The 13,926-nt window shown below is 40.3% G+C and overlaps 1 protein-coding gene across 4 annotated transcripts in view; it reads left to right on the plus strand.

Annotated features, from left to right (window-relative positions):
- Window positions 1-13,926, plus strand: part of LOC131530060 (uncharacterized) — a 175,737-nt gene that overhangs the window by 44,789 nt on the left and 117,022 nt on the right. For all 4 annotated transcript variants that reach the window (XR_009268306.1, XM_058760133.1, XM_058760134.1 and 1 more), the window contains exons 23-31: window positions 2,265-2,438; window positions 2,628-2,798; window positions 2,950-3,123; window positions 3,275-3,448; window positions 3,603-3,776; window positions 3,938-4,108; window positions 4,361-4,534; window positions 4,961-5,134; window positions 9,945-10,118. Coding sequence is in view for 3 of the 4 variants with exons in the window: in XM_058760133.1 (XP_058616116.1) it covers window positions 2,265-2,438; window positions 2,628-2,798; window positions 2,950-3,123; window positions 3,275-3,448; window positions 3,603-3,776; window positions 3,938-4,108; window positions 4,361-4,534; window positions 4,961-5,134; window positions 9,945-10,118 (1,560 nt within the window). In the remaining variant the exon portion in view is untranslated. The remainder of the gene's footprint in view (window positions 1-2,264; window positions 2,439-2,627; window positions 2,799-2,949; window positions 3,124-3,274; window positions 3,449-3,602; window positions 3,777-3,937; window positions 4,109-4,360; window positions 4,535-4,960; window positions 5,135-9,944; window positions 10,119-13,926) is intronic.

Below are 13,926 nucleotides of genomic sequence, written 5' to 3' on the forward strand. Positions count from 1 at the left end.
ACAGTAGCCTTTGTTTGCAATTACAGAGGTCAAACGTTTCCTGTAGTTTTTCACCAGGTTTGCACACACTGCAGGAGGGATTTTGGCCCACTCCTCCACACAGATCATCTCTAGATCAGTCAGGTTTCTGGCCTGTCGCTGAGAAACACGGAGTTTGAGCTCCCTCCAAAGATTCTCTATTGGGTTTAGGTCTGGAGACTGGCTAGGCCACGCCAGAACCTTGATATGCTTCTTACAGAGCCACTCCTTGGTTATCCTGGCTGTGTGCTTGGTCATTGTCATGTTGGAAGACCCAGCCTCGACCCATCTTCAATGCTCTAACTGAGGGAAGGAGGTTGTTCCCCAAAATCTCGCAATACATGGCCCCGGTCATCCTCTCCTTAATACAGTGCAGTCGCCCTGTCCCATGTGCAGAAAAACACCCCAAAGCATGATGCTACCACCCCATGCTTCACAGTAGGGATGGTGTTCTTGGGATGGTACTCATCATTCTTCTTCCTCCAAACACGTTTAGTGGAATTATGACCAAAAGTTCTATTTTGGTCTCATCTGACCACATGACTTTCTCCCATGACTCCTCTGGATCATCCAAATGGTCATTGGCAAACTTAAGTCGGGCCTGGACATGTGCTGGTTTAAGCAGGGGAACCTTCCGTGCCATGCATGATTTCAAACCATGACGCCTTAGTGCATTACCAACAGTAACCTTGGAAACGGTGGTCCCAGCTCTTTTCAGGTCATTGACCAGCTCCTCCAGTGTAGTTCTGGGCTGATTTCTCACCTTTCTTAGGATCATTGAGACCCCACGAGGTGAGATCTTGCATGGAGCCCCAGTCCGAGGGAGATTGACAGTCATGTTTAGCTTCTTCCATTTTCTAATGATTGCTCCAACAGTGGACCTTTTTTCACCAAGCTGCTTGGCAATTTCCCCGTAGCCCTTTCCAGCCTTGTGGAGGTGTACAATTTTGTCTCTAGTGTCTTTGGACAGCTCTTTGGTCTTGGCCATGTTAGTAGTTTGATTCTTACTGATTGTATGGGGTGGACAGGTGTCTTTATGCAGCTAACGACCTCAAACAGGTGCATCTAATTTAGGATAATAAATGGAGTGGAGGTGGACATTTTAAAGGCAGACTAACAGGTCTTTGAGGGTCAGAATTCTAGCTGATAGACAGGTGTTCAAATACTTATTTGCAGCTGTATCATACAAATAAATAGTTAAAAATCATACATTGTGATTTCTGGATTTTTTTTAGATTATGTCTCTCACAGTGGACATGCACCTACGATGACAATTTCAGACCCCTCCATGATTTCTAAGTGGGAGAACTTGCAAAATAGCAGGGTGTTCAAATACTTATTTTCCTCACTGTATGTGTGTGAGAAAATATCATATATGGTGTTTAAAAAATAAATGACAGCGGATGATAAGAGCCCTGTTTTTATTTAAGCTCCATTAGACGAGAGGCAGGTTCGGAACATTCTCTTGCTGTTTACTGTTGCTGTCAGGAACTATTTTTTTTAGCGGAAGGACAGCATTTAACGAACTTGCTTCAAAAAAGTAACATTTCAATACATACATTTTGGGTTTTAATATTTTTTATTGTGTGGTAACCGTTTTATAAAAGCAATATAGCCAGAGCTTTATTATATAAATTATATAAACCTTACTACGTATATGGAATAACCGTTTTATAAAAGCAATAAGCCCCATGAAGCCATGGTTTATGTAAGCAATAAGGTACTCGAGGGTATAAAACGGTTATTCCATATACGTAGTAAGGTTTAACAAAATAAAACAGAGCAAATGAAGTGTAATGATATTAATAAAAACATTATTATTCCGCCAAACTATGTAGTTCCTCAGAAACGGTTGTGGTTGCAACAAAGTGGTTGCCGAGTAACACACAGATGTAAACAAAGGTATATGTTTGTACTCTCTTTAAGTACACTTAAGTGGCCTTTAATTAAATTATATTATATTATAGGCAAGTTCACTTTTTAAAAAGTATTCTTTTAATAATTGAAGTACACAAAAAGTACACTTTTATTGCAATTAAGCACACTTCTTTTTCACAAGGGTGATGTCACTGAACATTATAAAGTCCTATATGTTGGACTGTATTTACAGGGGCACAGATATAATGATCTCATAATAACAATCTCACAATCAATCTCTTTTTTTTTGCATACAATTAATATTGCTACAAAATTGCCCTATATTAGAAAAGATCAAATGCATTTTATTTCTACTATTTTTATTGTAGTCTTTCAGATTGCAGTGTCACTGAAGAAGGTTATAAAGCTCTGGCTTCAGCTCTGAGATCAAACCCTTCACACCTGATAGAGCTGGATCTCACAGGAAATGATCCTGGACAATCAGGAGTGAAGCAGCTCGATGATTTACTACAGGATCCAAACTGTCAGCTGAAGTCACTGAGGTGAGACATGATGAAATAATACAATGACATGCTGTTGAATTATTAATACAAATATAATTTCACTAATGCAATCTGTTGCATCAAGTTAAATTCAGGATAAACCATTTCCCGTTTCCCATCAGAATCAGATGCTATTTTATTACATCACGTTTAATTGAACTGAATCCTGCTTCATCTTCTCTTCTGCAGGTTTTTGAATCCAGCTGCAGATGAAGCCTGTCAGCATGTAAATAGAGTTCTGGGTGAAAACCTGTTACTGCTGAGAGAGCTGAATCTGAGTGAATGTAAACTAGGAGATTCTGGATTTAAGAAACTTTCTATGGTACTGCAGGATAAACACTGTAAACTCAACACACTCATGTGAGTATTATCATTATTATGAGAACATTTAACACTTATGAACTTGCTGCTGTATGTGTTTTATGTATAGTTTATTGGAGAGTGTTGACCTTTATATACTAACTCTTGGGAAATGTTTAGTTGAAACTGTAACTGTTTTTTCTTAATGCAGTTTGAATAACAGCGATATTACAGAAGAAGATTGTCATGTTCTGGCTGCAGCTTTAAATTTAAACCCTTCAAATCTGACAGAACTGAATCTGAGTGGGACTAAACTCAGAAACTCAGGAATAAAGATCTTCTTGACTCTGTTTAAGAATGAACAATGCAGTCTGAGAAAACTAATGTGAGTATTTTAGTCAATGCGTAAAACAAAGGCCAACTACTAAAAATATATTTATCATGCAAATCTCATATTGGTGGACCATCATAGTAAAAGCCAAATCTCCTAGTTGCATAATTGTATGCATAGCTTATTTCTTTACTCTATTCTACAGATTTAATTGCATCTATATTACAGCAGAGGGTTGTGCGGCTCTGACTTCAGAGTTTAATTCAAATCCTTCAAACCTGACAGAGCTGGATCTGAGTGGAAATAAACTCGGAAACTCTGGAGTGACTGAAATCTCCACTCTACTGGGAAACTCTCAGTGTACACTGCAGATACTCAGGTTTGAATTTGGTGAATTTAAACATGAACAGAAAATTTCTGCCAGTAATGTCACTTTTGAGAATTATAAATATTGTGAAATTAAAAATGAAATTTTGTACTAAATGAGTAACAACATTTGAGACTTTATGTTGCTGTTTTTTGTCTTCCTCTAGACTTTCAGACTGCAGTATCACTGAAGAAGGTTATAAAGCTCTGGCTTCAGCTCTGAGATCAAACCCTTCACACCTGATAGAGCTGGATCTCACAGGAAATGATCCTGGACAATCAGGAGTGAAGCAGCTCAGTGATTTACTACAGGATCCAAACTGTCAACTGAAGACACTGAGGTGAGACGTGATAAGATAATTATTTTTAGAAATATTATTTCTGTAATAATTAATAATGATAATGATAATCAATTTTACCCTGTTTACCATCTGAACCAGATGCTGTTTTTCATTACCCCAATTTAGTTGAATTGATTCCTGTTTCATCTTCTCTTCTGCAGGTTTTTGGGTCCTGCTGCAGATGAAGCCTGTCAGTATGTGTCTGGAATTGTGGGTAAAAACCTGTTACTCCTGAGAGAGCTGAATCTGAGTGGACGTAAACTAGGAGACACACGAGTGAATCAGATCACTGCTCTACTGCAGGATAAACACTGTAAACTCAACACACTGATGTGAGTATTGTACATGGTTTATTACTTTATAAAATACACTTAAAGTGTAATATTGTTTGATATTTCATCTTCAAAATACTGTCATTGTGGTTGTTTATTTAGAGGGCTAAGTTTAGTTGAACCATCATATAGATTTATCTTTCTGTAGTTATTAGTTGTGTGTTGTGAATGAAAAAAATCTGAAGAATGTTTCCGGTCTTTGTTTTGTTTTTTGTTCTCTCTCTCTCTCTCTCTCTCTCTCTCTCTCTGCAGGCTGAGTAATAACAGTATTACAGCAGAAGGTTGTGCTGCTCTGACTTCAGCATTTAATTCAAACCCTTCAAACCTGATAGAGCTGGATCTGAGTGGAAATAAACTACAGAACTCAGGAATAGAGAAGATTTTTCCTCTGTTAAAAAACACAAAATGCAAATTGGAAAAACTGAAGTGTGTATTTTAAATAATGTACATTTCTACATGTGAAAAAAAAAAAACTGCAGGCTATAATTTCAGTTACTCTCCTCACCTCAGTTTCACTTTGACTAATATTCTGTCTAACATCTGAAGGAAGTAATGTTTTGAGACAACATACGTGTGAATAAATAATGACAGAATTTTCATTGTTAGGCAAATGCTTGGTTTAGTAAGTCGTTATCATTAAAGCATTGGTCAATGCATGTATTTATTGAGTCTATGAGACATTTTTGGCCAATTTTAAAATAGAATACATTTTTGCATATTCTATGGCAACAATTTGTTTTTCAGTTCTCTAACTTTATCATTTATCATGTTAATATTAGCTTGAACTTTATGTGTTCTTTATTTTGTTTATTTACTTCAGATCATGCATTACTTAACTTCTTTCATATACAGACTTTCAGACTGCAATATCACTGAAGAAGGTTATAAAGCTCTGGCTTCAGCTCTGAGATCAAACCCTTCACACCTGATAGAGCTGGATCTCACAGGAAATGATCCTGGACCATCAGGAGTGAAGAAGCTCAGTGATTTACTACAGGATAGATGCTGTAAATTAAAGACCATCAGGTGATTAAAACCCTCAAATACTTATTCAGAGTGTACATTTCAAATAACGTTTCTGCAACCATGCTGCAACATAACAATCAGTTGACAAGCTGTATCTTGTTGTTCAAATAATTAATTATTTTAAATGCCACATGGAAGATTACAACTGTCAGAAGCATGTATTTCTGAACTCATTGCACTATCAGTACATAATCAAATGTCAAAGGCCTCTAAATTATCAACATGATTTGCTGAAAAACCATTGTACACAATCTACTACATGTCATCTGATTGATTTGCTTTTTAAATACTTTTTAAAAGGCCATTTTGTATCATTTTAAAAAATGCCCCCTTCAGGTTGTGGTAAACATACCTTTTTTTGCTGTGAAATCTATTGGTTTTTATAAAGTAAACATAACTTTTATATTAGTAATATTTCAAGAGGAACACTTACTGGGCTGAAGTAACTTAGGTTTGCTTGATTATCTACACAAAAATCATGTTAAAATGTATCGAATAATAATAATAATAATAATAATAATAATAATAATAATAATAATAATCAGCCATATCACCCTGCAACCCAAGACTGGTCGCCCACTGAAGCTAAGTAGGGTTGAGCCTGGTCAGTACCTGGATGGGAGACCTCCTGTGAAAACGTCTTAGGTTACGTATGTAACCCCAGTTCCTCGAGGGAACGAGACGCTGCGTCCAAGAACGCTAGGGGAACGCCTCCAGCGTGACCACGCTCTGATACAAATGTAATCTGTCCAAAGGATGGGCGAGACGTCACGTGCGGGTGACGTAACGGCCAGGAGGCATAAAAGCACGTGCGGTGGAACCGGCGTCAGCTTCAGGAATGAAGCAACCGCTCGTAGGGATGCCGGAAGTATGGCCTTGAGACGCAGCGTCTCGTTCCCAAAACTCCAGAACTGTACCAAACGGGCAGTTGGCTGGGTCGAGCTGGCAACCTCTGCACCATGAAGTGACACTTCACTTCAGGGTGTACAAGTCCCTTGTGTTGTGGAGAAAACATGTACTAGGGGGTGCCTACCCACTGAAAGGCCACCGAGAAGGGCGCGGTAGGCCGGTATAGCCGCCACGTAAACCCTCAGGGTGGAGAGGGTTAACCCTGCGGAGGAACAGGCCCGCACGAACTCCAGAACTGTACCAATCGGGCAGTTGACTGGGTCGAGCTGGCGGTCTCCGCACCAAGAAGTGAAAAGTTCCATTTCAAGGCGTATAGTTTCCTCGCTGAGGGAGCTCTGGATTGGAGGAAGGTCTCAACAACCTCGGTTGGGGGACAGGAAGCTATGGGCTGTGCCCCCTCAGGGGCCCCACCTACAACTTCCAAAGCTCCGGGCGGGGGTGACAGAGCCTGGCCAAACACTCTCCAAATGTGCTTCACCCCCTCAGGGTGAAGCATCCATTCCCCGGGCCTCAGCCCCTGCCTTGACGGGATGTCTGCTCCCACACTGAGATGCCCAGACATGTGAACTGCTCTCAGCGAGAGGAGTTTGTCCTGGGACCACCCAAGGATCTGGTACGCCAGCCTGTGCAGGGGGCGTGAATGCAGACCTCCTCGGTGGTTGATGTAAGAGACCACCACAGTGTTTTCGGTGCTATCGCACCAACACCGGCGATCTCTAGGTCTGGGAGAAAGTGTTTCTGTGAAACACCGCCAGCATCTCCAGGCAGTTGAAGTGCCACATGAGACGGCGAGTACTCCACAGACTGCGGGCAGGGTGAGGGACACGTCCGTCGCTAGCGTACGCAGCAACACGGAGCTCCCAGCACCAGGCCCTGAGACAAGAACCAAGGATGTCTCCACATGTCTAAGGCACGTAGGCACCACCACGTGACCTTGAACATGTGAAGCGGGTTTCCCCTTGGGGAGAACCCCTTGGTCTTGAGCCACCACTGTTGAGTGACTGGTCTTCTTTCACTCTCGTGGTCGAATCCCACACCACACCAAGATAAGTGGTTCTCTGTAATGGAGAAAGCACACTCTTCTTGGCGTTCAGTCTTAACCCCAACATCTCGATGTTGAGCCGCCATCTGCTCTGATTGAACAAGAATCAACCAAAGTGGATATGCGGATGCCTTGTAGCCGCAACGGAGCTAACGCGGCATCCACACACTTTGTAAAGTGCGTGGTGAGTGCTAGGCCGAAGGGAAGAACCCGATATTGGTGAGCTTCGCCCTCGAAAGCAAACGTCAGGAACTCCCTGTTAGTGGGAAGGTTGGAGATATGGAAGTATGCGTATTTAGATCGATCGCGACAAACCCGTCCTCGGACCTGATCTGAGACACGACCTGTTTGAGCATCTTGAACTTCAGTCTGCTAACTGAGTGGTTCAACTGATGCAGATCTAAAATGGGACGCCAACCCTTCATCCTTCTTGGGAACTATGAAGTACCGGCTGTAGAACCCAGAATCTCTTTCGTAAGGAGGGACCACCTCGATGGCCTCCTCTCTCAAGAGAGCACTCTACTTCTCATTCCATTACCAGAACCTGCTCGGGGCCCACCAGAGTGGGATTCAACCCGTTGAAACGAGGCGGAGGAGAACCAAACTGGATTCTGTAGCCTCTTTCTACAGTATGCAGGTCCCATGGAGACACATTTGGCAGTAGTTTTCACGCTGCCAAATAGTCTACTAAGGGAACCAGTCTCTCAAGACTGGCCTCTGGTATAACCAGGGCGGCTAGCTCGGTGTCCTGGAACGGCACGCGGCAGGAGACGGCCAAACTAGCTGCTCTAGAAACCCCTGAAGGGGGTGGCGAGCATCTCAGCTCCGCTACGTTTCCGGGCGGAAGAAACTGAGATGTGTGCTCGCTGGAGATCGCTGCGCCCTGGAACACCGTACGTGGCAGGGTTGGCAGACCGATCTCCTGAGGGCACTGAGGAGAGACGGGCACCGTGTACGGCGGTGTACGCTGCTGGAATACGGTTCGAACTCCGTTCCTAAGCAGGGACACTGCTATAATGACAACCTCGTTCATAATAAGCTTGTGCAAACAATGCTCGTGCAAACACTGCGATTTTACAAAGCTCATCGACGCCCTTCACGTCTACCTCCTCGGAGAAAGACAGGCGGAGCGTCGAGCCCTCTCTCTCTGGGGGGAAATACCCGTGGGGCTTCCGAACCCAGAGAGCGGGCGCTGGATCTGATGGGAAGGAAGAAGATAGGGGATCGCCCGTCTTCATTCCCTCCACCTTATCCATCTGCGATCCCCACGAGCGCAGCCGCTGCTCCGCCTCAGCGAAAGCGGGCCGGTAACGCAAGGAACGCATGTGAAAGCTCCCTCCTCAAAGAGAGCCCTCTGAGAGTAAGCATACACAGCGACAAACGTTCACAAGCGGGCAGTCAGCTCCCTCGAGAGCTGACTCTGCGTGCTCTGCTCTCAAGCAGACCACACACAGACTGTTAGTGAAAAACACAGCCTGTAATGCGATCTGCTCTCGCCCAAGTGCAGTTTCTCTGCACTTTAGACATTGTGGAGCTTATTTCAAGTGACAAACAACACTAAATAAGACTCACAACACAGATCGACAGACACACACAGAGTAGCGGTTGCTGAATGACAAAAGCTGACGCCGATTCCACCGCACGTGCTTTCATGCCTCCTGGCCATTACGTCACCCGACCGTGACGTCTCGCCCATCCTTTGGACAGATTACATTTGTATCAGAGCGTGGTCACGCTGGAGGCGTTCCCCTAGCGTTCTTGGACGCGGCTCGAGTTCCTGAAGAGGAACTAGGTTGCTGTTGGAAGAGGTGTTAGTGAGGCCAGCAGGGGGTGCTCACCCTGTGGTCTGTGTGGGTCCTAACACCCCATTAGTGATGGGGACACTATACTGTAAAAAGCACTGTCCTTCGGATGAGATGTTAAACCGAGGTCCTGACTCTCTGTCATTAAAAATCCCAGGATGTCTTTCGAAAAGAGTAGAGGTGTGACCTCGGCATCCTGGCCAAATTTGCCCATTGGCCTCTGAAACACCATGGCCTCCTAACAATCCCCATATCTGCTGATTGGCTTCATCACTGTCTCCTCTCCACCAGTAAGCTGGTGTGTGGTGAGCGTTCTGCCGCAATATGTCTGCCGTCGCATCATCCAGGTGGATGCTGCACACTGGTGGTGGAGGAGGAGAGATCCCCTGACAATGTAAAGCGCTCAGAAAAGCGCTATATAAATGTAATGAATTAATTGTGTTAAAATGTATCAAATATGATATGTCAGGCTTTTGGGGAATGTTTATTTGTTCATCTCTAAATCATCATAAATCGTTGTGTTGCATTATATGTTTTGACCCCACAATAAAAACTAAAGCAAAAATAAAACAAAAAAATTGAATATAATTTCACTAAACACACATTATTGGGGCATATAGAATGACAACTGATATTTAAATGTGTTTTACGTAAGTAGTCTGCTATACTGTTATAAAGATATCACTGACATTGCATTACAAGCTTTCAAAATTTCATCTTAGTTTTTGGCCATATAAATATCAGCTACTGCATCAAATTTTTTATTTTCTCAGTTTGGCCTCTGAATAAAACTGAAGTGCTTTCCCTTCCTTTTAACGACAACAAAAATGTTTTGTTTACACTTGCTAATATCATGTTCTCTTTAAACAACTGAAGTTTAAAAAACTGAGTAACATTTAAATTGAGCTTGGAACAACTAAAAACTAAAACGGAACCTCACACTAATGCAGTGACTATGGAAACATATTAGTGGAAATGATCTATGTTTGCTGTACTCCACATCTCCAAATGATCTAATAAAATTATCTAATCTAAAGTTGTCTTCTACTTCCTGTAGGTTTTTGAAAAGTCCTGCTGCAGAGGAAGCGTGTGAGTATCTCACTGAAGTTCTGGGTAAAAGTCCATTATTACTGAAAGAACTGGATCTAAGTGAAGATAAATTAGGAGACCTGGATTGGGAGAAACTCTCTGCTCTTTTGATGGACTCTCATAGCAAACTGGAGAAAATTAAGTGAGTCAACATGATTTTATAGGCAAGGTTATTCATGAAGAACAGGGGTACTCAAGTTCAGAGGCCAAGCGGGCCGCATTTAAACTACATAAAATGTGAAGGGCCACAAATTACAATTTGCATCATCATACTTTATTTAAGACACTATTTGCATTTTTACTGATTTAGAAATACAGTTTATTACTTATCTAAGTATCAGAGTATTGAACAAACTCAAAATGCTAAAACTAAAAACATTCTTGAGCAAATGTAGTTCACAAATTTCTTTAGAAAGAAGTATTATTTTTCATATTTATATTAACTATATTGTATCAATATTTTATTTTTAAAATAGATATCACTATTCTTCCACCATAATTCTGAAAAAAAGACAACTAAACAAAATAACATGTAATTTACTAGAGTTTCTAGAAAAAATAGCTGCAGTCTATTTATAGAATACAAATGATTAAACAAATGATTCATAACCTCATGACTTGTTCATAAAGACTTCACTTGTTTCATTCCTGAATGAATCAACGTTTTTTGAACTAACCTCATTTTAAGTCACTTGTCTCCACCTGCTGGTATTACATTGTAATTGATACAATCTTTATTTGAAGCATAGTCACTTTCAAAATTTATTCTATTTTGATCGCTTAGCAGTGTTTATATCCGAACTATAAATTTTTATTCCAGTACTTCTGTGATTATTTGAATGTTTGTAACAGAAATAACAATACAAAATACTTTGTAAAGATGTTTCATGTATGTAAACTGCTTTACAGTGGCCGAGAAGTGCAAAACAAATCACAATTCTGAAAACAAAATAACAAATTGCAAAAGCAAATGCAAATCTAAAAAACAAAACAACAATTCAGAAAACACAACAACAATTCAGAAAACATTATAACAAGTCATAAAACACAACGACAAATCCGAAAACAAAATAACAAGTCAGAATACACAATGACAAATCAGACAAATCGGAAGAGGTAGGTATAGTTTGAGACAGCGCCATTGGTTTGGGATTATTCACCACTGACTGGACTAGACATCTGTAATCAAGGTATACAGGAAGAACAGCAGTAGTGGTAGAAAGTTCGGAGATGGTTTTAAAGTATCTCAAAATGTATTGTATGAATTGCCCTTCTTATGGAACAAAAAATACGGAGTGTCTATTTACACTCAGTGCAACTAGCCCGCCTTGTTGGCAGTAATGCCGCTCTCCAACGTGTGATTGGGCTGGTCAACACTTTAAAAACCACAAAAACTCATGAGCTCCAGTGGCGCAGATGGTTCAGCGCGTGTCGTCATCTTTTTAACGCAATCGACCCGGGTTTGGCCCCGCCTTTTGCCAAACTTTTTTTTCTCCCTTTTCAAATCTCGTATCACATCGTAAAGGCATTTATTAAAAAAAAAAAAAAAAGGAAATAATCAAAAAGTTGAAAATAAAGTATCGGATAGATGTAGGGAGGGCTTTATTGTACCAATGAGGTGGCATATAATAATTTGAATTAAAATTACAATTTACACTCAATACGTTATTATTGCATACTGTTTTATAATGTACTACAATACTGAGGTGCAGATAATTGCCACTATTTGCAACAAGTAGTATACATGGCAGAAAATCCTGCTATTTTAAGATAGTGTAAAGGTATTTGGACTTAGTGTAAATAGCATATTGCTAAAAAAATACTGTTCACTAAATAGAATCCATTGCTAATACGAGATTTGAAAAGGGAGAAAAAAAAAGTTAAGCAAAAGGCGGGATCAAACCCGGGGCGATCGCGTCAAAGAGCCAACACTCCGTACTTTTTGTTCCATAGAAAGGGCAATTCATGCATTTAAACTGAGCTACTTTAAAACCATCTCCGAACTTTCTACCACTACTCTGCTGTTCTTCCTGTATACCTTGATTGTCTCGTCCAGTCAGCGGTGAATAATCCCAAACGGCGCTGTCTCAAACTATACCTACCTCTTCCGGTTATAACAATATTAGCTGTGTTCTTCAAGCCATCTCTGGTATTTTCAAAATATTAAAGTATATTTATAATCCAGTGCTAATGGACATTAGTGGCCTTTATTACCGTATAGAATATATTATCTGCCTCATTCTGTGACAAAAACCACACATCAGCTCACAAAATGAAGTTATTTTTCACTCGACTGATGTTGTGGAGTAAAATCATGTTATTAAATATGTCCTCTTTTGATGGACAACGCCTCTCTTTTAAATTGTGTGGGGTGCAAGGTTATTTTCGTAAACGAAAACTGAAACTAAGACTAAAACTATTGGTCAAAAAACATTTTCGTAAACTGAAATAAAATTAAAATTTCTAAATAAATGAAAAACTAAAACTAAACGAAACTAACAACAGTAACGGAAAAACTAACGAAAATAAAATAATAATTAGCAAATAATCGTTTTCGTGATTTAATAAACTCTCTGTGCCAGAAAATCTGACCTGCGGTTGTTTAGGGAAATATGGCGCTTATCATGCACGTGCGCTGCGTCCTAAGCGGCTATTCACAGAGAATGCCTTTTTGCATTTAAAAACAAGACGCGGGCTATGAAATTGGAAATAACTATAAATAATAATAATGCACACCTTACAGGGCACAAACGTTTAAAAGCGTGCTTGCCGTGCGAGAACAACATGAGAGTGAGTTAACAGACACAGAATTAAAAGTTTTGGATGAACTGACTTTAGAGTCATTCTGTCACGCTTTGCGATTACTATGATAACGTCCGCCTCGAGTCCATGACACGAGCACCGCCTTGACTGTATAAAACGCATCCAGAATGAGAGAACGCGATAGCCGCGCTGTGTTTTCACCGCTTGCTGTGTTGTGTAAAAGGGGCTTTAGTACTGGGATTGATTGCGTTGCTCATCTGAAGCGCGTGCGCGGCTGCGCGCTGGAGCGACTCGTCAAAGTAAAGTGCAAACATAATTTAAATCACCATATCGCATTTATTTTTGAGTAGTATGAGGTTTCAAAGCATTTTAGATTGTTTCTTCTTATTGTGTACGTTCATTGAGGGAGACGGGACATACAGTAGTGTGGACCGGCTCGTATGTGCAAAAAATCCAACAAATTAATGCATTGAAAACACAGATGGACAAAAATAAAGTTTACAGAGTTTCAATGACGATTTCAAAGAACATGCCTGCGTCCCAATGTGCACACTGTCCATGCTAAACTCTATGTGATATTAGTCATTTTTATACTATTTAGGGCAGATAGGGTGGATAGTATGCACATTGGGACGCGGGCATGTTTCCTCAAATCCAGCACTGGAGGGCCATTGATCTGCAGAATTTAGCTCCAACCCTGATAAAACTCAACTGCCTGATGCTGTCTAGTAACTCTGAAAACCTTGATTAGCTTGTTGTTTGTAAACTATTGGCATATTAAACAAGATTACATCTTTAATATTAATGAATATGAACATGAATATGAATTAATAAATTGTATACATATAAGTAGCATATTTTTGGCTTTTGTTGAATTGTAAAGAATTATTTTTTTTCATTATTAAGAGGTTTGCACAAGAGTTAACTGTAAACTGCAAACATTCAACTTTGCTAAAATGAAATGTCTTGGTTTGGTCTACACTGGAAGTGTTCCATTAACTCTGTTAAACTATAATTACTAAAACTAAAACTGAAACTAAAATATATCAAAACTAAATAGAAATGTGTTCACAAAATAAAAACTAATCTAAAACTAACAAAACCATTAATGAAACTAACTAAACTGAAATTATAGGAAATTTGAAAACGATATTAAAATAAAAACTAATTTAAAAATTCAAAACTAT

The sequence above is a fragment of the Onychostoma macrolepis genome, chromosome 22 (assembly GCF_012432095.1).
Source record: "Onychostoma macrolepis isolate SWU-2019 chromosome 22, ASM1243209v1, whole genome shotgun sequence".
NCBI lineage: Eukaryota > Metazoa > Chordata > Actinopteri > Cypriniformes > Cyprinidae > Onychostoma > Onychostoma macrolepis.